A 22,138-nucleotide genomic window follows, 5' to 3' on the forward strand; every position below is an offset into this window, starting at 1 on the left:
TGGCTTGCTTATTGCTGCTTGTCTACCACACTACAAGCTCTAGCAGGCAGAAAATGTTTGCGTTGTTTTCACTAATTCATAGTTAGTTCAATTTTTAAAAAGTGTTTTAAAATATTTTATTACATTTATATTTATTTGATTTTAGCAGGTAAGGAATATTTTTTTATCATATTTACTATTCTAGACCTAGTTCCATGATTTTTAAAAATGTTTCAAAATATTTTATCAAATTTATACTTATTTGATTTTTATTGCTTACAAATATTTTGATATTTATAAAATGTGCAGGGTTCAGGAAATTGAGTTAATGCATGTAGAAGCATCTACTGAGGCTACAACACAATTTTAACCCATTAATGTCATATCCAGTTTTCTCTACTGCTGAAGCAAACAGCACAGTTTTGTCATAGTACTGCTTCTGAACATGAGCAAGTCATTTGTGGTTTTAACAGACCTTTCTTCTTCCTATGTGTGACTCAACTTGATGCCTCAAAATGTGGCACATTGGCATACTCTGTACTTTGAACTGGACCATGGATAGACTGCTAATCAAATTACTTCTGACCAACTCCTGTCCTTCTGTTACTGACTTACTTTGGGGCCAGATTCAAATCATAGAAGCCAGACTGTACCTCTTTGGACTGCTGAGAGATAGTGAATTAGCCTCTCCCAGGGAGGCCCCCTTAGTGGTTTTCCAATTCAGAGTTATCTGCCTTACAAACCATATACACACAAACATAATAGTGGGCACAGCAGGTTGCGCTTATATATATTTGAACTCACACACACATACATACTCTTAATAACAAATATAACCAAAGAAAAGAGGGTATCGATTTAAGAGTGGGGGTTTGAGAAGAGTTCAAGGGGTGGGGGTTATCTGGTAGGAGCAGGGGGAGGGAGGGAATAAAGGGGGTTTGATGAAATTCTACTTCAATTAAAAACATGAGAAGTTAATAATTTTGACAAATAGTAAAAAGAAGAGAGAGATTGAGTTTTGTAATTTAAATTCTCCATTAATAAAATGACTTTTAAACAATTTGATGTTTAGCATAGGTTGCCCACTTTAATGGAAGAAAAGTTGAATATGTGAAAAAAATAATAAATAATGAATGAAGACAGAATGGAATGAACACACCCATACAAGAATAACTGAAAATCAAATACCAGGGGATATAAAGTGATTTACCTTCTTATCCCACAATCCTCCTATCTCTGTGCTCACATAGTCTTTCACAATGTTTCTTAGCCTTGTCTCAAACACCATGTCTTTTTTGTCATATGACATGGTAAGTGACACCTTGAGACAGCTTCCCTGCAGCCCCATTAAATTATATAATCACATTCTGGTTTTGTTCACAGTGAATTTACAGGATCCATCTGCACCTAGAAGCTGGTGTTCACAAGAAATGGGATCCACAGAATAACCTTTCTACTCAACAGAAGAGGCCAGAGTGGAGTGGAAACAGGTGGAGTGTTTCTATTTATCCTTAAAATGGAAAGAGAAGTAAGAACACCAGCAAACTGCTCTGTGTACTTTTCACATCCACGTGCAGCAGCTGTGCTCCTGCCTGGCAAGCTTACCTTCTGGTTGTCAATAACACGGCTACAGAAAGGAGAACCCTCTGAAGAGACTGATTTCAAAGCCAGCATTCCTTTCTCTCCCACTCTTGGCAAAGAGCCCAAGATCATACCACATGCTTGAGTTACAGGAAATCAAACCCGTGCCTGGCATGCTGCTGAGAAAGGAATACAGCCCTCAGGTACAGCCCCATCAACAATGACCAAAATCCTTCAGGAGTTCTCCAGACTAAATAAATGTCAGTGGCTTCCTGCATCCCATGGAGGCAGCCTCTCCATCCCTGGCATTATCTGGCAAGTCTCAGGATAACAGGTCCTGTGTGCAATACCTTTGGCAAGGAGTACTTGGGCAGCTTTATCTGGGCAAAGGCTTCTCTTCGATAGGACACGTAGTAGCTGGCTCTTCCACCTATTGTTACCTAGATCACGGGGGAAACAAAAAGAGATCAGATGGTGCCACAAGTTGGAAAATACTGTCCTGTCCATAAGCAACCACACTATGCTCAAAATTACCTTTTCAAGTATGTCTGGTGCTAGTTTTGAGTCTCTGATACCTTAAGTATTTCTATATCATGGTGCTGAGACAATAAATGCACAATTACAATAATCATTCCCATTTTCCTAAATTTCTAAGTGAGAACATAGAATGATTCTTGGTCACTGTGCTTTGCAGATAAAACACACCTAATCTTTATTTTCAACTGAATACAGAGAAACTATCAGCACTGGTTTCATTCATGATCTCTTTGTCCAGTATTAGCTATTTTTAATAATTTATTAATACATTATAACCATAGCACCATGATCATAAGCATTCTTTGGCATCTAAATGATTAGTATGTCTCAAAGCATCACTATTGTGGAATTTAATTTCATATCTGACTTGGTCATACTTTTCCATTCATATTCATAAATCCATGCATTGAACAGATGCTTACTGATCCTTCCCATGTGCAAACCAATTAAAGGCATTAAAGGTAAGAGGAAAAGTCCAAACATGGAATTCATAAACCTCTGCTAGTTCAGAGGTAGGATGACAGGAATGAGCTTTGCCACCTCACTTGGCAAAGGATAGATCCTTCATTAGATGACACAGAACCACTCCAAGAAATGATCCCCAGGCCCAGGTTTGTGGAAAAGTCCTGCCAAAAAGGCACAGCTCTGTGGAGGGCTGCTCTTGGTCCAATTATTCTAACTCCAGGGAAATTAATATTCACAGAAGAAGATAACATGGCCTGTTCAGAGAAAATAGCAAGAGGACAATAGCAACCAGGCTGCTGCAGAGGCAATTACTCCTGGCACATGCTTCCTTCCTACCAAAGCCCAAGCACATGCTGGAGACCAGCCAGTCCCCTCACTCCTGTCCAAAGCTGGCAGCTCTCCCCAGCAACTGCTGGGAGCAGTGGGGTGTAATGTCTCTCTTGAAAGCCACCCATCACTTCTCACTCTAAGAGATGACCTCTCCCATGGCTCTCTTCCTCTTCTTCACAGATTGGAAGACCCCAAAGCAGGTTCTCCAAGCTGTCAGGTAGAGTAGATATTAGAGTCAGCATAAGGTGGAGCCTGGGAAAAAGTCTGAATCAAAGTTCAGGCTGTAAATTAAAAATGAGAGATCTGTTTATTCCTTGATGTTTAGGGCTATCCTAGGACTCTATTCTCTAATGAGATGTTTTTTATTCTAGAAATTTTATTTTTATTTTGCTAAAATACTTGTTATAAATTTACATTGTTTTGTATTGGCACAGAAGTGGGTGTTGACATAATGAGATTGATGGTTTGTGGAAAATTCCTTGTTTTTAAAATAATCATTAAGTTCATAGAATTAGATTAAAATGTAACTCTTGGGCCGGGACCCATAGACACCCTTAGACCTTGCATGACCCTGCTTTTAAATTTTTAAATTATAAAATCAACACATATAAGCATACCTGCTAATCAGAAAAAAAAACAAAAACTAGATCAATACTTTTGAGTTTCAGCATGCTTTAGAATCACCTGGATAGCTTATTAAAACTCAGACTGCTGGGCCCCATGTCTGATTCAACTGAGTTTGGTTGTAGTCAACGAATTGTCTTTTCTAATATGTTTCCTGGTGCTGTTGCTATCTGGGGACCACACTTTGAGCATCAGAGAACTAGATCTTTAACAAAAATTTGCATACACCTCTATGCTCCTCACTTGAACTCCTGGCTGCTATTATTCATAGTGGTAATAATTTTTAATTGATATGAAATTCTTATAATTAAACCTTTTTAAAATGCACAGTTTAATAGCACTTAATTCATTCACAGTGTTATCCAGTTTTCACCTCTATTTTGTCCTAAAGCATTTTATCACCCCCCCCCAGGAGATCCCATATATGCACCACATTTAAACACCCCAAATATATGCCATGCTTAAAATATAGCTGCTATGGATATCGCTCTGTATAAATAAAATGCTGATTGGCCAGTAGCCAGGCAAGAAGTATAGGGAGGACAAGCAGAGAAGAGAATTCTGGGAACAGAAAGGCTGAGTCAGGAGACGCTACCAGTCACCGCCATGAGTACCAACATGTAAGATACTGGTAAGCCACGAACCATGTGGCAAGGTATAGATTTATAGAAATGGGTTAATATAAGATAGAAGACCTAGATAACAAGAAGCCTGAGTCATTAGGCAAAACAATTTAAATAATATAAGCATCTGTGTTTATTTTATAAGTGGGCTGGGAGACTGCTGGGGTTTGGTGGAAGTTGGAGAGAAACTTTCCAGCTACATACAGTTTCCTACAGAACTTCACAAAATCCTCCTTTGGCACAGATTGCCTCACACACAAGCTCACACACAAGCTCACACACAACCTGGAATATTCATGCTTCAATAATAAATACTGATTATGGTTCATATGGACCATGGAATGTTCAAACATATTAGAGGGCACAGGAAGACCACTAGCCCAAAGGGTTCCCCCAAGAACTTACACTATCATAGAATTCCCCCCAGATATTAAGGTGCCTCCTGCCATTTTACCTGACTGTATACCACTTTGCATTTGCTAAAACTCAATAATTCCTAAACCTAAGTTCAGGCCTCAAGAGTTCATGGAAAGGTCTTGGATGCCACCAGTTTACTGTGGTCCTGTCTATCACCTTCTGAACTTTACCTCTTCCTTTCCTGTGGAGCTTTTGGCATTTGCTCTTGTGACATACATATTCCTATAAGTGTTCCTTCATGTCTAAGAGCATGGTTGTGGTCTCCTTCCTTCCTAGACAACATAAGTGTTATCGTGTTAATGTTTGTATTTCTTCTAAAATGTATGTTGAAGTTTAATGCTCAATGCAATAATAGTAAGAGGTAGGGTCTTTCAGAAGGTGAGGAAGCTGTGAACACTTGGCCTAATGAAGTAGACATTAGAGCCTTTTAAAATGATTACAGGTAACTACCTTTAGCCTCTCTCACACATCTGTCCCTGCTGTGGGATGTTCTGTGTGGCAAATGTGTTGCTGATTAGTCAATAAATAAAACACTGTTTGGCCATTGGCTAGGCAGGAAGTGTAGGCGGGACAAGGAGGAGAATAAAGCTGGGAAGTGGAAGGCTGAATCAGAGAGACACTGCCAGCCGCCATGATGAGAAACAACATGTGAAGATGCTGGTAAGCCATGAGCCATGTGGCAAGGTATAGATTAATGGAAATGGATTAATTTAAGCTGTAAGAACAGTTAGCAAGAAGCCTGTTACGGCCATACAGTTTGTAAGCAATATAAGTCTCTGTGTTTACTTGGTTGGGTTTGAGTGGCTGTGGGACTGGCGGGTGAGAGGGATTTGTCCTGACTGTGGGCCAGGCAGGAAATCTCTAGCTACATGTCCCTTCTGCCATGTGAGAGCACGGTAGACAAGACACAAAATAACAGGCAGAGAAAGGGTCCTTACAGACAATGAACCTACCTCTGCCTTGATCTTAGTTTGCCAGGCTCTTGGGAACAATGAGAATTATACTTTCGATGTTTATAAGTCACTCAGTTTAAGATATTTTATAACAGCAGAAATAGTCTGATAAATAAATTGGTATGGGGAATGAGTTGTTGCTAAAATACATGGAAGGGGCTTTTGAAGTAGAGTGATGGGTAGAGGCTGGAATGGTGCTGAAATGGATGCTAGAGAAGCACATATTGCAAAGAACAGAGCTTTAAGGTAAAGGATCAGAAGATAGCTTCAGCGGAATCTTTAGTCTTAGAGAAGACTTAAGTGGTTGTGATCAGCACCCTGGTGGAGATACGATGAGAATGAGAAATACAGAGAATACGATGCCAATGAGATTTCAGGTGAAAACTTGAAGTAGTGTGTTAGATGCTGAAGGACAGGCTACCTTCAAAAAACTTACCTGAAGTGGGTCTATGTTCTAAAATTTGTGGACAGCAGAATTTCAGTGTATGGAATTAGAATGTTTGGTGGGAGAAACATCTAAGCAAAGTTAAGTTTGTCACACCCTTCAAGACAACTTACAGTAAATTGTGAGATGAGAGAATTAATTCTGGATAAAGCTTATATTCCAAAAGGAAGTGGTACTGTAAAGATATGGAAAATTCTGATCTTGGCCATGTAAACAAACAGTTAAAAGATGGGTTTGGATAAGAAAGCAAAAGGTGTGATCAAGGAAACATTTTATAAGGAGATTAGTATGAACAGAAGGAAGCCAGATGGCATTCATTAAGGGAATGGAAAAGTGGTCCCTGGGGCATTTGGGAGACTTCCAAAGCTACTAGTCCCATTATAGGCCTAGAATATCAGGGCTTTGAGGACAGAATAGTTTGAAGGCCTTGGGACTCACTACCTAGTGCCATGTGAACCTCTGTTTTCCAGATTCTACTGTAGAACTTTCTAATATTCCTGTTGGGCCTCATGTGTGGCTCGGGTCACATGTCTGGAAAGCATAAGGAATAAACCCTGAAGGCATTACCATGGGTACTAACTTTGCTAGCACACAGAGTACAAGGGCTACAGAGGTATGACTGCTTCCACTAAGTTTCAAAGGATGCCATGAAAATTTCTAAGTACCAGGAAAAGGATGCTGAAGGCATGGGGCTTCATCTGAAACCCCACTAGGACAGGAATTGCAAGACTGTGGCCAGTATACAGAGATTTCCACTTGAGAAAGTCCCAGCGGGGATGAGAGTCTACCCAAGAAATGTACCACCGATGTGGAACAGCAACCTAGGAAAGCTACAGGCAGTCCAACTCAATCCATTAGTGTTGCAATGTGGGCTACACCCAGAAAAGCTATAGGGACTCAACCCCTACCTCAGTCTGCCTAGAAAACAAGTCAAACAATGATCATTTTCAATCATCAGAATTAAAGTTGTAGTGATATTTTATTTGTGCTGAAATGTGGTGATATTTCACTTGTGCTTTAATAAAGCTTGCCTGGAGATCAGGGGGAACAGGCCAGCCATTTTAAGTAAACAAGAAGTCAGGCAGCACATACTCTTAATACAATCACTTATCAGGCAGGGTCTCTGTGTGTTCAAGGCCATACTGGGGAACAGAGCCAAGCGTAGTGACAAATACCTTTAATCCCAGTACCAACCACAGAGGCCTGAAGGTCTGTACAGACAGACAGACAGTGACAGAGCTGTGTAGGAAGAGGAAGTGAGGTAGCTGGGTTAAGATCGCCGGCGAGAGGGCAGAACAGCAAGGCAATAAAGGCATAGGTAAGACAGGAAGTAGCTCGCATTTGGAAGCTGCAGAGTTGGTGAGGTAAGGTTGGCTGGTGGCTTTCCCCATTTCCCTGATCTCTCTAAGGCTTTCACCCCTATATTTGGCTCCGTGTTTTTTATTTAATAAGACCGTTTAGAAATTCATCTACATAAAGTAGTTGGATTTGTGGGATTAATCTGATAACCTTTCTTATTACTTGCTTTTGTGATGTTTGCATGGAAATACCTAACGTATATGTAACCAGTCATTACAATCATACAAGAACCCAGAGCTGTAGAGAAATTAGTCTGAGGATGAATCAACACTTTAAGTCTCACCCATGTCTGTTTTAGATGATATTTATACGAGATTTGGGCATTGGACTTTGGGGTTATTTGGCACAAGCTAAGACTTTGATGTCACTGATGTAGAATGAGGAAGTTTTGGACATGACAATAAACAAGAATTGGGCAGGGAATACGGGAATGGACTAGTATTGACTCAATATTTAAATTCTCTTCAAGATTTCATATTGAAATCTGATCTGTAAATGCAACAGAATTAAGAAGTAGAGGCTTTCAGGGCACGACTAGGCAACAAGGGCTCTTCCCTCCTGGACGTGTGGAACAGCCCAGTATCTCCTTCCTCCGCTCTTCTCTTCTGCCTGATGAGGACAACGCTGAAGGCACCATTTTGAAAGCAAGAGATGAGGATCTCTCCAGCAACGAATCAGCCAGTCAGTGCCTCACACTTGAACTCTACAGCCCCCAGAGCAGGGAAAAATAAAGTTGGTATTTTATTGCAATAGCAGAAATGACTGGCATGGACACAACGATCTCCAGGCAGACAATGATATGTAAAAATAGTAATGATGATTCAACTAAAATTTGTTCAACCATACTCCCAAAGTCCCTTAGCTCTTTTATAAATTATTTAGTTATTTCTCTACAAAAGGTATAAAATGCTGAGTGATTTGTCCAAGACAAGACAACTCTGAACCTCAGAAAGCTTAGCTCAAAAACTATACCCACTCTCTTCTAAGTGGCTTCAAGAATCTTCCCTCTCTCTTAGTCATCTCACTATAATAACAGAACATATTTCTTTGATTTTTACATCTTTTTAAAATTATACTTGTAAAGCTCTGCAATTGACATGTATGTGTGAGTTTCCCTGCATTCCTAGACAGCCTATTATGATGCTGATGGGACATTTTAAAATCCATGTCTTCTTAGAGGAGGAGGGGTAACATAAACAAGAATAATAGTAGCCACTCTTCAGTCCATGTCAGGAAATGGAAGGTGCTGTAGTGCACAATTTACCTCATTTGATTTTCTATATCCTTCCTTTCCAGGTCAGGAGACTGAATCAGAGAATGCTCAGCCAAGGTACTCAATACCACATAGTTTTCATTGTTGCAGCCAGAACGTGATCACTGGCTTTCTTACTCCTGCCTCTGCCCAAACCTTGGCTCAGGGATGAGCAGGAAGTTAATACTTACTCACAACTGAATAATGGATTTCTGGGATTAATCTGCTTATCCACAGCAACTGTGGGTCTGGTATTCTCCACTGTTTCATGCCTACAGGCGAGCACACAAAATTTCTGTCCATTCCTGTCCAGTCCTGGACGGCCAATAGCTTATTTCCAGACCAAATCTTAAGTGCCACATCCTCAGGAGCTCTCCAAAGTGCTGGGGAGACACACAGCTGATGGGTTTGCTGTCTCTCCATTACTATTTGTGTGACTCTCTGGCAACCACACAGGAAGGAAGAAAGTTTAGTGACTATTAATCTATTTTGATGAACTTTTCTCTTCCTTACAAGCAAATTTGCCAGCACTGTAAATCCCAGAGATTATTACTACTCTCCCTTTCAGTGACACCTTTTATTTTACATTTGATGAATGTCATCCAATTATTTGCTCTGGGCCCATCCGTCATGCTAAACACAGAATTAGCTGGGTCTTTTCCTTCCTAATGACTGGCTCGTTAATCTGATTTTCTGGATTTCCATTATACAGGTTTAATTGGGCTCCTAGCCAGTGAAAATGATTCCTTTGGATAAATGCATTGGTCATTAAATACATCTATCCCTTCTGACACTCCCCATTCTTGCTTTGGCCAAGCTTAACCTGACATAGTCTTTATTATTTATTTTCATTCATCCTGTCTCTGAATGACAGCTTTTCCTGAGAACAGAGGGAAATCTGCATACCAAACATGAAACAAAACCTGTGAATTACTTCCTGTCCCCCTTCAGGAAGTGAGCAGTTGAGCCTCTTTCTGCCATAGACATGAGTCAACCTGCACATTCTGCATTTATAAGCAGACATAGGAAACATGAGAAGGACAGAAACAAATAATTTTGGGCATATATTTTATTATGAGTGCGTAACACAAATTACTAAATGGTCTTATTAATAAAATAAAAAAAACCCAGAGCTAGATATTGGGGTGAAAGCTGAAAGATCAGAGAAACAGAACAAGCCACAGTCAACCCCACCTCACCAACTCCTCAGCCGATCCTGTTTTCTCAACTGAAAGCCTTTGAGTCCTTACCTGAAAGAATCTCAGCTGAACTGTGTGGTGGTATTTTCTTTGTGCACCCCAATAAAGCTTATCTGAGGATCAGAGGAAAAAGCCAGCCACTATAGTAAACACAGAAGTCAGGCAATGGTAACACACTCCTTTAATCCTAGCATTCAAAAGGCAGAGATTCATCCGGATCTCTGAGTTCAAGGTCACACTGGGAATAGAGCCAGGTGTGGTTGTACACACCTTTAAATCCCAGCAGTAGTTAACCATAGAGGTCTAGAGGTCTGTACAGACAGACAGGAAGTGACAGAGCTGGGCAGGAAGAGGAAGTGATGTAGCTGGGCAGAGAGAGGAAGTAAGAGGGCAGAGACAGGCATATAGGCATGGGTATACAGGAAGTAGGTCTCTTTGGAGGCTGAGGAGTTGGTGAGGTGAGGTTGGCTATGGCTTGTCCTATTCCTTGATCTCTCAGTTTTTACCCCAATATCTGGCTCCAGGTTTTTTATTAATAAGACCGTTTAGCAATTCATTTTACAGAACTGCTACTTAGTTCTCCTGTCTACTGTCTCCTCACACCTTATATACGGTTCTCCACTCAGCCATGTCACTTCCTCAGATTAAAGGCATGTGTGCTTTCCAAGCAAAGGCATGAGATCTCAAGTGCTGGGATTAAAGGTGTGTGCCACTATGCCCGGCTCTGTTCCCAGTGTGGCCTTGAACTCACAGAGATACACAGATCTGTTTCCCGAATGATAGGATTAAGGGTGGGTGCCATCACTCTCTGACCTCTGTGTCTAATCTAGTGACTGGCTCTGCCCTCTGATCCCCAGATAAGTTTTATTGGGGTGCACAATATATCACCACATGAGTGCTTAACTTTCATACTATTTACTATCCATAATAATAAATGCTAATGAGATGACCAGCCACACTAGTGGAAACCCATGAACTGTGGACTAACAGCTGTGGAGCCAGAGGATTAGACTAAGCCCTCTGGATATAGGAGACAGTTATTTAGCTTGAACTGTTTGGGGGGCCCCCAGGCAGGGGGATCGGGATCCGTCCCTGGTGCATGGGTGAACTTTTTTGGAGCCCAGTGCTTAGGATGTGACACCTTGCTCAGCCTTGGCACCAGGGGGAGGGGCCTGAACCTGTCTCAGCTGAGTGTGCCAGGTTCTGCTGACTCCCCATGGGAGACCTTGACTTGGGAAATGTGGGGATGTGGGGTGGGCTGGGGGGAAGGATGGGGGGTAGGAAGAGGGAAGAGGCGGGGGAAATCTGTGGTTGGTATGTAAAGTGAATAGAAAATTTCTTAATAATAAAAAAGAAAAAATGATAATATTAACTGCTGTTATTATTTTTAATAATACCACTATACTAGATATTAGTGGAGAGATTAATAGCAGATAACATTATTGAGCATGTGTCAAGTACTGTTCATCTGTACATACTAGCCTTCTATTCTTTTTCAGGAAGAAAACTGACATGTAATGAAGTTACACAAAATACTCAAAAATATACAGCAAGTGAATGGTGGCCCTGGAACTGGAAACTGATTTTAATGTTTTTAAAGCTAAGGCCAATCCTTGCACTGAGTGAGGTTTCCAAACCTCTCTGTGGAGAGGGATAGATTCTGTGTCATTCAACTTGCAATTTTTTAGACAGGAAATCCACCAACAAGGCAGATCTTTCTGTGTGGAGTTCTTGTCAATTTCTCAGACCCTGAAAATCAATGTTCCATTGTTGCCCAGGAGTGAATGGGGCTGCTATCAAAATTTGTGGATAAGAAGGACCACAATGAAAATAAATTTGGCTTATACAAGGACTGTTGCCTTCGTAGCAAATGACATGTAAAGGTTTTCCAGTTAGGAGATTGAGTTGAGTCCAATACAATTTGAATAATATAGACCAAGAAAAATGGCTGCATGTATAGGAATATATCAGCTGCCTACCACGTAGCTCCAGCATTCTTTCTTCCTCCTTGAAGAAGAGGAAGGGATACTTAAGACCTTATAATGCACAATTACCTTTGAAAATTCTTTTGCTTATTAATTCCATTCAGATTATTTAAAATACGTCTCCGTGTTTTTAGGCTTTCCCCCCTTTTCCACCTGTATAATTCTCCTAAAGAACATATTTTCTTTTGCTTTTAAGAACAAAGAAACAGTTTTCTGAATACTGAACCTCAAGAGTCAACTTTCTGCCTGTAACCCCAGCTGCTCAGGAACCCAAGATGAGAATCACTACTTGGTCTTCAAGTTCAAGTCAACAGTCATGGCAACTTTTTCATGGAATATGGGAATGCCTCAGCTAACTTGAGTTCATTCCCCAAAGCCGCTTTGCTAAGGTCCCTCTCTGTCTACCACAATCATGTAGCACTTGGAACAACATAGCATCCTATCAGCAAGTCATCTCCTATGCTAGACTGTCTGACTCAGAATTTAGTGTTGGTCTAACTGCTGTTTGCTCACTTTATAGCCTAGAGGCTCTGTAGTATTAATGTAATACCCAGTTTCATATCTCTGTGTCCAGAAAGAGTGGGCCTATTACCTAACACTGTATCTTATGCTAAGGCTGAACCTCCTTCAAAACAGATTTGTACATAAAATCTTTTATTGGTATCAAACATAATAGTTCCAAAATAGCTTCACCAAGAACAGATTTGGGATAAAGGCTGACACTGAAGCCAATATTTCTTTCTGTTTCATGATTCATGTCTGTAGGGATGGAAGGGGATAGAGGAAAGGTAAGTAATGAACTTGCCAGTAAACTCACTTTTCAAAAACTTTTCAAAAACTACTTATTCAAAAGGAATAAGTGCACAAGTAATGACAGAATATGGATTTGAACCAAGGAGTCTAATAATACTGTCTAAGGGTGGTAGTAGATGAAGCAACTACCACCATCACCAGCTAGATAACCGACTTCATTGCTTATCAGAACCATCAGCAAACCACCAACCTACTTCACTGCTTACTAGAAATGCCAGTAGGGCAGAGAACAATGATGAGCTAGAAAATCACAGGACAATGAGCTTGTGTCTAGGACACAATGGCTAGAATAACTGATATGCTTAACTTTGATCACCAAAATTTTGTCAGATATAACAAAAGGACTCGGTTTCCCATTCCATTTTCCTTCAAAGGCAATCCTTTCCTCATTTTTAAAAGAATGGAGCACTTTAGCTGTTACCCTAAAAATATGTCTGAATCTGGCTTCTGCCCCTTGCTGATTTAATGACTTTGAGAAAGTAATTTAGACTTCTTCTACTGAAAAATAAAGATATAACTACTACTTCTGATGATACAGCATGGGAATAAATTCATCTTCACAGCACACACAGAAGGAGTTGCTTGTTGTATGTTACTTGTTCAGGAAGAATTGCAGATAAAGATGCCAGTGGCCATAAAACATCTGGGAGGCCTTCTGGAGACTGACTGGGTAGTAGTTTTATATATAGCCATCTGATAATACTGTCTAAGGGTGGAGCTCTGAAATTCCTCTCCTTGCCCTCAACCAGAATGACTTTCCAGGGGGTCCACAAATAGAGGCCACAAAGCTTAAATGAGCTAAGGATTACCATTAATGAAAACAAGTTTGATATTTATGTTTTGACTTTCACGGTTCAGAGGGAAAAGAAGCCCTTGGGGATGCCCATCTGACAATCCTGATGAATACAGAAGTGTGCTGTATCCCCCACCACTGAAGTGTGTGTGTGTGTGTGTGTGTGTGTGTGTGTGTGTGTGTGTGTGTGTGTGTGGTAGGTTGGTGAAAAGGAAGGAATAAGTGCACAAGTAATGACAGAATATGGATTTGAACCAAGGAGTCTAACATCTGTGAATACTTCTGAGTAATGTAACAGTACCTGAAAAGTAGTCATTTTCAGAATTATTGATAAGGATGACAAACCCTCTCTCTCTCTCTCTCTCTCTCTCTCTCTCTCTCTCTCTCTCTCTCTCTCTCTCTTCCTCTCTCTCTTTCTCTCTCTCTCCTCTCCTCTCCACATAGAAATGGAATCTGGATTGAAGGACAGACATGTTAAAACTTGCTATCAAAATGCTTCCTTCCACTTGTCAAAAAAGTCATTTTTCTTTGTACCATAGACTCAACATGGTTTTGTAAAACATGGAACTAAGTGTGTGCTAGAGATTCCATTTAAAGGGTCTGGCTTATGCAGTCTTCACATATTTTAAAAGCTTTCTAGTTAGCTTGTTCAACCACGTTCACGTAGTCTATTTTCTTTTTATATAATGGGTATTATGAAGTCAATTATTTGGGTAAAATCTCCCCAAAATAGACAGTAGCCTCTGTTGCTTCAACAGTATTCCTGAACTACAGAAAATGAAAGTGAAATAGTGAGACAGAAGTGTAACATGAAGACACTGACACCTGTGATATCTTTTGCTTCATTTTCAACTCAGCCACTTATTTATTAACTTCAGACATAGCCTCTCACCTCTTGCAATTTGGGGGTTACTTTTCTATAAGAAGGAAACTAACAATATGTACCCATTTTAGATTCTTGTGAATAAACGAGATAAGATAATAAACTGATTATTATTCCTGTAAAGTACCCTGGAAAGAAAGATTAGGTTGTACCAATTGTAATTGTGAGAAAGAACAGGAAATCTGGAGGTTTAGAATGTCTTCACTGATAAATCCAGCTGAAGATGTAGATATGTCCATGCTGACACTGTGAGGTACTGGGTCTGTCAGTTCTACACACAGAACAAAGGTCCAAGGGCAACATGAATATGAGGAAGAGAAACAGGAAAGAGATAAGCAACACCACAAAACACAAGTATCTGCAGCCACATGGGATGAATTGCAGGTGTACATGGAAAATAATTAATTCTATTGATATTTTCAAGGTATTTTATACATCTTGAAAGGACAAGGAAAACAAGACCATCAATTTTCTAGAGATAAGGTTCACTGGGACCTGGGATTTCCAGGTGGTTTAGAGATACATGTGAACTGGTAGGTATAACAATGAAACTTTGCCAATGTGGGACTTTCATGCCTCATGAGTGACTGTCAGGACAGCAGGGATGGATTGAAACCATCTGTCAAGTGGTTTCTTAGACAACACCATCACTTCCACAAGGGAGCCATGTATAATAAAGAAATGCCAACTGCTACTTCTTGGAGCTTCCCCCTTGTAGTTAGCTTTCTCTCATGTCCATCAGCTTTCTCTCATGTCCATCAGCATGAGCATCGTTGTTTCATCAACATCAGACAGAGTTGAATGGCCTACAGAAAGTGGGCCGCCCCAAAGTGGCAGAGTTCAGATTTAAATATAGGTTACTAAATCCTGACAAGGTCAATTATACTATACAGTCTGCAATAAGGCTAAATTGTCTACTCTGAAGCCTCGCCAAAGAACGTATAGTTTAGGACAAATCATCTGGATCCATGCCTAGAATCAACCAATTTCATGGTGACTTGTCCTTCTCCTCCTCCAATTTCCTGACCCATTCATCATTATTTTTCTTCTGAATTCCAGGATGTTTGTTAATAGTCTTCTTGCAGTAGTTACTAGCTGTTGCCATGAACAGTGGGAAGTTGGCCCATTTGCTGAACTATATTGACTTTGAGGGTAGATAACATCTCTTATTCTTATCTTGGTCTTCTCTTGATAAACTGCACCAATGCCACAGCATCTGGAATCTTTACAGTGCTCTATGCTCTTAGTTTTTTCTTTTTAGTATTTTCCATTGTTCTTTGATATTTTCATACACTATAATATGATTATATTCTTTCCTCTTTGCTGATTCTTCCAAGACCTTCTCTCAAATCCCTCCAATCCAACTTCATGTTATTTCTCTTTCATAAAACACACACACACACACACACACACACACACACACACACACACACACACACCATCTTCATAATTTTCATCATCATCACCACCACCACCATGTAGTCTGATTTTATTATACTGATTCTCATTTGATCTGAATACAACCTAGGAGGTTTAATTACATTATCATTTTATAATTAAAGTGCCCAAGGTCCAAACAGGCTACTTTGTTGCTTAAAGTTGGGGCTCAAAGAAAATCTCTGGCTTTTTTCACTTTTTTATACTTCTAAAATCTTTGTTTCCTAAATCATAATTTAAAAAAAAAAACACAGAGGAGAGATAATTGCATGGATTGTTATACAAGTGCATAGCAATTTTACATCAAATATTCCTGTGCCTTTGAGTATTTGATAGTAATTCAACATGAAAAATCAGGGGCTGTAAGAAAGTTCATCTTCCTGTGGGAAACACAGCAGCAGATGACAAAATGTTCTTAACCACCCAGTGTTGGATCCACAGAGTAATTAATGCTGTGACCAAATACACTCTATCTTGTGAACTTTCATCATGTTAGGGGACTCCATGATGGATAGTGACCCTGGCTTCACTATATGTTACATGTAACATTTATCAACAGGAAAATGCACATTCAGCATTTCTGTGCCCAGACTGGGTCAAATACTGTTATGGGCCAGTAACATCACAGAGTCCATCATCACTTTGGGAAGGCCATAAAAACATATAGAGTGTACCAATAGCAATGCAAGAGCATTGACAATGCCATGTCTGCCACCCCTGGGTAGGATGAAAGCTAGTCCTGTAATATTCCCTCCATAGAACATCCGTGGTAGAGTGAACTTAGTCTAATATCACTTTCCACAATTAGAATGGATGACTGTTGAATGTTGTAGGCACCACATCCATCCAACTGTTGTTTGTAGATAGGACAAGAAAATATAAGACAGCAAAGTCACATAGCTAACAGAGGGCTAACCTGAATTTAAATACACATTTGCTTGACTCTAGAGAGGCTGTAGGTATAGCCACTCTTTCAAATCATCCTCCACAGTGTGACACACATAAATGCTCTCTCTCTCTCTCTCTCTCTCTCTCTCTCTCTCTCTCTCTCTCTCTCAAACACACACACACACACACACACACACATACATACATACACACACACACACACACACCATACACACACAGTGTCATATGTAATATATAAACTGCTATGATTTATAATCCTACAGGCTTGGAAGAGTTGACCCTTAATAATAAAGGGCAAGTTGCTTGTTGAATGAGAAGATGAATATAAGGCATAGAGATTAGAGAGGTCAGACAAGAAGAACTGTTCTAAGTGACAAATGGAGAGAAGGGTAAAAGAAAAAGATGGGAGAAGATATGATAGAACTTGAAGAGAGAAAAGGAGGAGGAGGAGGAGGAGGTCACCAGAAAATCTGGAGAGGTGTGAGAAGGGAGATTCAGGAAGGTAGTGAATCACTTGATTTGAAATGATGTGCTTTGGGGTAACAGAAAAAAATAGCAGGTATGTGCAGATTCTATTTGGTGTGCTATGTGTATTAATGCTATTGTGTTGGAAAGATTCATAGTTTCAGAACATTTAGTTCTTTATCACTTGGCTCTGTATTTCTGGGCCTATAGTTGGGGAGGAATATCATGTCAGAAAAAGTATGACACAGATTATTTACCTCATGGTAGCCAACATGAGGAAGGGAGGAAGAGATGAAGAAGGAGGAAGGGAAGAAAGTAGAGTAAAGGAAGGAAAGAAGAGGAGGGCATGTCCAAGACAAGCAAAGGACTCACCTCTTATGACCCCCTTCCTTCAACTAGGTCTCAACCTAAAGTTTTCAGTGTTTCACAAACAGCACCACCAGCTAAGGACTAAGTCTTCAACACATGAGTCACCTGAGTGATACTTGATGTTCATAATGTAACACTATATGGTACATGGTATAAATACCATTTCATTTCTAATCCACAACCATATTAGAGTTTTTATCACTGTGATGAAACACTGTGACCAAAAGATGTTGTGGAGGAAAGAGTTTATTTGGCTTACACTTCCATATCACGTACATATCCATATCATCAAAGGAAGTCAGGATAGGAATTCAAGTAGGACAGGAACCTGGAGGCAGAAGCTGATGCAGAGGTCATGGAGGAGTAATGCTTACTGGCTTGGTCCTCATACTTTGTTCAGACTGGCTTCTTATAGAACCCAGGAGGACCACCAGCCCCAGGATGGCTCCACCTACCATGGCCCTACCCCATCAATCACTAATTAAGAAAATGCCCTTCAGACCTGCCTACACCCTAATCTTACGGAGGTATTTTCTTGATTGAGATTCCGTTCTATCAAATGACTTTAGCTGTGTCAAGTTAACATAAAACTATCCAGTACAGCATCTTTAAGAAATTGCATATCATATTCAATAATTTTATAAAACTTACCGTTGTTACCTTTGTAGAGGTAGTTCCTATTGTAAATGGAGTCCTGAACATCCAAAAATGATAGTTGGCAAACCAGGAATTCTATATCTGTGCACTTTTGACAGCCTAACTTGTTTCGACTCTTGTGAGAATTAACAACAGAGAGACAGGCTCAGGCGAATGCAAAATAATGACTCAAGATTATTTTTCCCGCGTTGTTCAGCACATTGCTTTCTGGTCTCCAGCCTCTTCAGTGTGGAGATCTTCAATGCTGTACCTTCAGGTTTTACATTGCCAGTTTCTAATTTGTTCATTCAACAACTCCAGTACAATTTTTTAAACATTTTCTTTTGTCTTTGAGATTATAAATGTATCATTCCCCTTTCCCTATTCACTCCTCAAAATCATTCATGTACCCCCTTACCACATTCACTCCTCAAAATCATTCATGTACACCTCCTTGTTCTCTTTCAGATTCATGACCTCTTCTTTCATTAACTGTTGCTATAAGCATAGATGTATATGTATGTACATATATATTCTATAATATAAATTGCTTAGTATAATGTTACAATGTTTTAAAACACTGATGCTATGGTGAATTTGTACATGTTTATATACACCCTTACATAATTTCTGGTTCAATTTGCATTAGACAAAATCATCTACAGGTTGTGTTGATTTGTCATTTAGATGGCAGAACTATGCAATAGTTGAGAAAGAAGGCTGTGGAGCTAAATGGCCTGAATCAATGCTCTATGCCACTGCTTATAAGCAGTTTATTTGATCTTGGCAAATAGTGTAACCTCTCTGTATCTATTCTACAATAAAATAGAAATTAACCCACAGGGTGTCATAATAATTACAGTCATTCACAAAAAGCATAGCTCATATTCTCCATTTACTTGGGACTCTCCAAAATTTCAGAATATTCTATGGTGAAGAAAATTAGCCAGAATATAAAACCAATAGAAGAAGGCTTAGAGGAAAAATGAATTCCAAGAACTGCAGAGTTTCTAATGGAAGAAAATCATCTACCATTCACTTCATAAATGTGTCTCTAAGAGTTCAAGGGAAGAAGGGACATATCCCTTGTACTTTTTGTGTCTTGCACAGAGAACACCTAAGAAGCTATTACATGGTATCATGAAATAATAAACACAATCACACATCTGGAAGCAAGAGCCAGCCAAGCAGCCAGGAAACCTGTAAGTTTATCCCAGAGAACTGGACATCAGGCCTTGGGAGGGCAGACTCTGCTCTAATAGCTAATTGCTTTCTGTGTAATTAGCCCACCATGTCATTCCAAAGTATGTATGTATTCCAAAAGTGTTCCTCACAGATGAGAGTACAAGCAATCTTGTCTGATCATGAGAGGAAGAAGGCTTAGAAAGACACATGGATGTGGCTAAGGCTATGTCCCTGAGAAACATGCCCTCAGCCAGAAGAAAACAAGAAGTAGGAGACACAGATTAAAAGACTCAGACAATTCTGAAATCCAAAAAGTCTAGAGGAAAAACCAAACCAAAACTTTTTGTTGTTGTTGTTGTTGTTAACAAAGGCTTATGTTGTAGCTTCATATGGAGTAGCATGGGGTGGAATAAAGCTGAAACATTCCGGAGTGTGGAGAGGAAGAAAGCCAAGCAAGAGGGTTGGGGGAGTGGCTGACAAACAAATTTATCTTCACGGCCTCCCTCGTCCCCATGCCACTGGGACAGGTGTCACAGAGCTCCCCGACCCCACAGGGCACTCTTGAGCTCTGGCTCTTGCATCCAGCCGGCCTCTGTCTGCAGGCACTCCTCCTCAGGATGGCAGGACTAATCAGACTCATCCTTTAAACATCTTCATCCTATTGCTTTCATAATCAGCTTCTAATGCTCTGTTCAATGGATGTGGGGCCAGCTCGACCCAGTGCTTCAGAGCTGCTTGGGACGTGGGACTATTCTCTGCACCATTGACCACAAAGACAAAAATCAATCCGCGCGAAGAAGAAAGAAGTTAAAAATAAATGGCAGGAATTGATTTCTGTTCAGACCTTCTGACTCCCAATTTAGGAAGTGGGGAAGAAAGACTGCACGTGTGTGGATCCTCCTGTCATGAAATCACTTCCTACATCCCAGGCCCAAGTGCAAACTGAGGATATTTTATACATACACCTAATTCTCTCTTAATGCATGCTCCATAGTATTTATTTTTACTTCTTAATAACTATCAGAGGTGAGAATTCATTAAAATTATGAACTCCCATTAGAAGAGAAGTAAAAGAGGGCCAGAGAGATGGCTCATTCAGTAAAGTGACTGCTCTGCTAGCCTGAGGACTAAGAACGGATTAAAGATGAATAAAATATCCAGCATCCAAATGAATTAAAAAAACAACTGGGCGTGGCAGTGCATACCTGAAACCTCACTACCAAGAAGACAGAGACTTCAGCTTCCTGCCTCTCGTTCTCTGACTGGTCCAGCTCCATCCATGAGTCCTGGGTTCAATGAGAGAGACCTTCTCTCCACAAATAGGATGGAGACTGACGGACAAAGATGCTTGACAGCAATATCTATCCTACACACACACATACACACACACACACACACACACACACACACACACACGGGGCGGGGGGGGGGGGGGGGAGCATGGAAAGTTATGCATGCCTGTATTCCCAGTACTTAGGAAGCTGACAATAGAGAGCTCTGAATTTGAGGCCTGTTTGAGCTATGTAGTGAAATTAAAAAAGAAAAAAATCCCCAAGCAGCAACCCAAAGAAGAAAAGCAAGCTTTGTCTATCCCACTACAACATCTCCCAGGAGTGGCTGCTGTGCTTGGTGGGTGGTAGCAACTTCAGAAATATCTGTTGAGAGTCTTAATGAAAAAAATGAATAAATTCCTATTTCTGTCTCTCACCATTATGTAGATTTGTTCATAGGTTTATCCGAGTTTGCAATTATTGTTCTTATTCATTGTTTTGCTTGTGTGCTATAACCCTCTCTCCCCATATTTTCCCTCTCTCCCCATATTATAAACCCACCTATGGCAGGTACTACATTTTCCTTATTTGCATATTTACATCTAGATGTGTGATCTCCAGGGATCATAACCTTATTTACTTTTGGACTTTTTTATTTCATGTTTTCTCTGTTTATTTCTCTCTTGTGTTCCCCCAAGAAGCTGTGTTCTGGAATGAAAAAAAAAAAGGAAAAATCAGCAATTCTGTGGGAGATTTGCTACAATAGAAATACCCTTTTCTCAACATAATTCTTATATTGAAGAAATGAGCTATGGAAATCCCTCTGAGTATCATTCTCTTTCTATGTGTCTGAAAGGGACAACCTATATATTGAGCAAATCTTTGGAATTCTAGGAAATTCTCAGAAAGTCCCTCCTGGAACAATATGGTCCACTGCTCCTTTCCAGTTTGGGCTCTCTGAAATATTAAGGTTCATGCAAGTGCCACAACAGTGTCTCTAAGGTGTCAAAGAATATCCTGGAGGTGTGTTGAAGCTATATAGACCCTTGTCCTTTGAAAATAGTTTAAATCCACATGCATCTGCCTTTTATTCGGAGATCCCTCTGATACTTTTGTCTCTAAAGTAGTTCTCACTTAGCAAGAGCATCATAAAGTTTCAAAGTTCTTTTTCTTTTTCTTTTCTTTTCTTTTACAATACAATTCAGTTCTACATATCAGCCACGATTCCTTACCGTTGTCTCATAAAACAGTAACTGAGCTTCAGAGAGGGAGCATGATGGCCCAAGATCACACAAGTTAACAATGAAGATGGAACTATGCCATGAAACATTGCTCCTCGCTTGCCTACCTAGCCACAGCATGCCAGTTCCTATTATTAAAGCTTCTTTGCCTTGGACATTGTGCTTAAGTTGGACACTTCAAGCAATTCCCCTGCTTTGAAAACCAGGTAGAGCTCTGCTTTGCCTGGTAAACCATCCCTCACCTTGTAGATTTTCCTCAGTGCCAGATGTCCCAGAAACAGTACTCTCTTACGTGATTTTGAGGGTTTCTCATGGAGAATGCTGTTCTATCATTACTCAGACCTAACCCAAAGTGGCATGCACTGCTTCCTCTGTTGTTTACCATCA

General features: G+C 40.1%; 1 protein-coding gene across 1 annotated transcript in view; it reads right to left on the bottom strand.

Moving 5' to 3' along the window:
* Sorcs3 (sortilin related VPS10 domain containing receptor 3) overlaps window positions 1–22,138 on the bottom strand; it is a 645,896-nt gene that overhangs the window by 119,898 nt on the left and 503,860 nt on the right. The window contains exon 8 of the mRNA XM_052760015.1: window positions 1,911–2,000. Coding sequence (XP_052615975.1) covers window positions 1,911–2,000 — 90 coding nt within the window. The remainder of the gene's footprint in view (window positions 1–1,910; window positions 2,001–22,138) is intronic.

The sequence above is a fragment of the Peromyscus californicus genome, unplaced genomic scaffold, assembly GCF_007827085.1.
Source record: "Peromyscus californicus insignis strain IS unplaced genomic scaffold, ASM782708v3 Scaffold_4__1_contigs__length_199733344, whole genome shotgun sequence".
Lineage (NCBI taxonomy): Eukaryota > Metazoa > Chordata > Mammalia > Rodentia > Cricetidae > Peromyscus > Peromyscus californicus.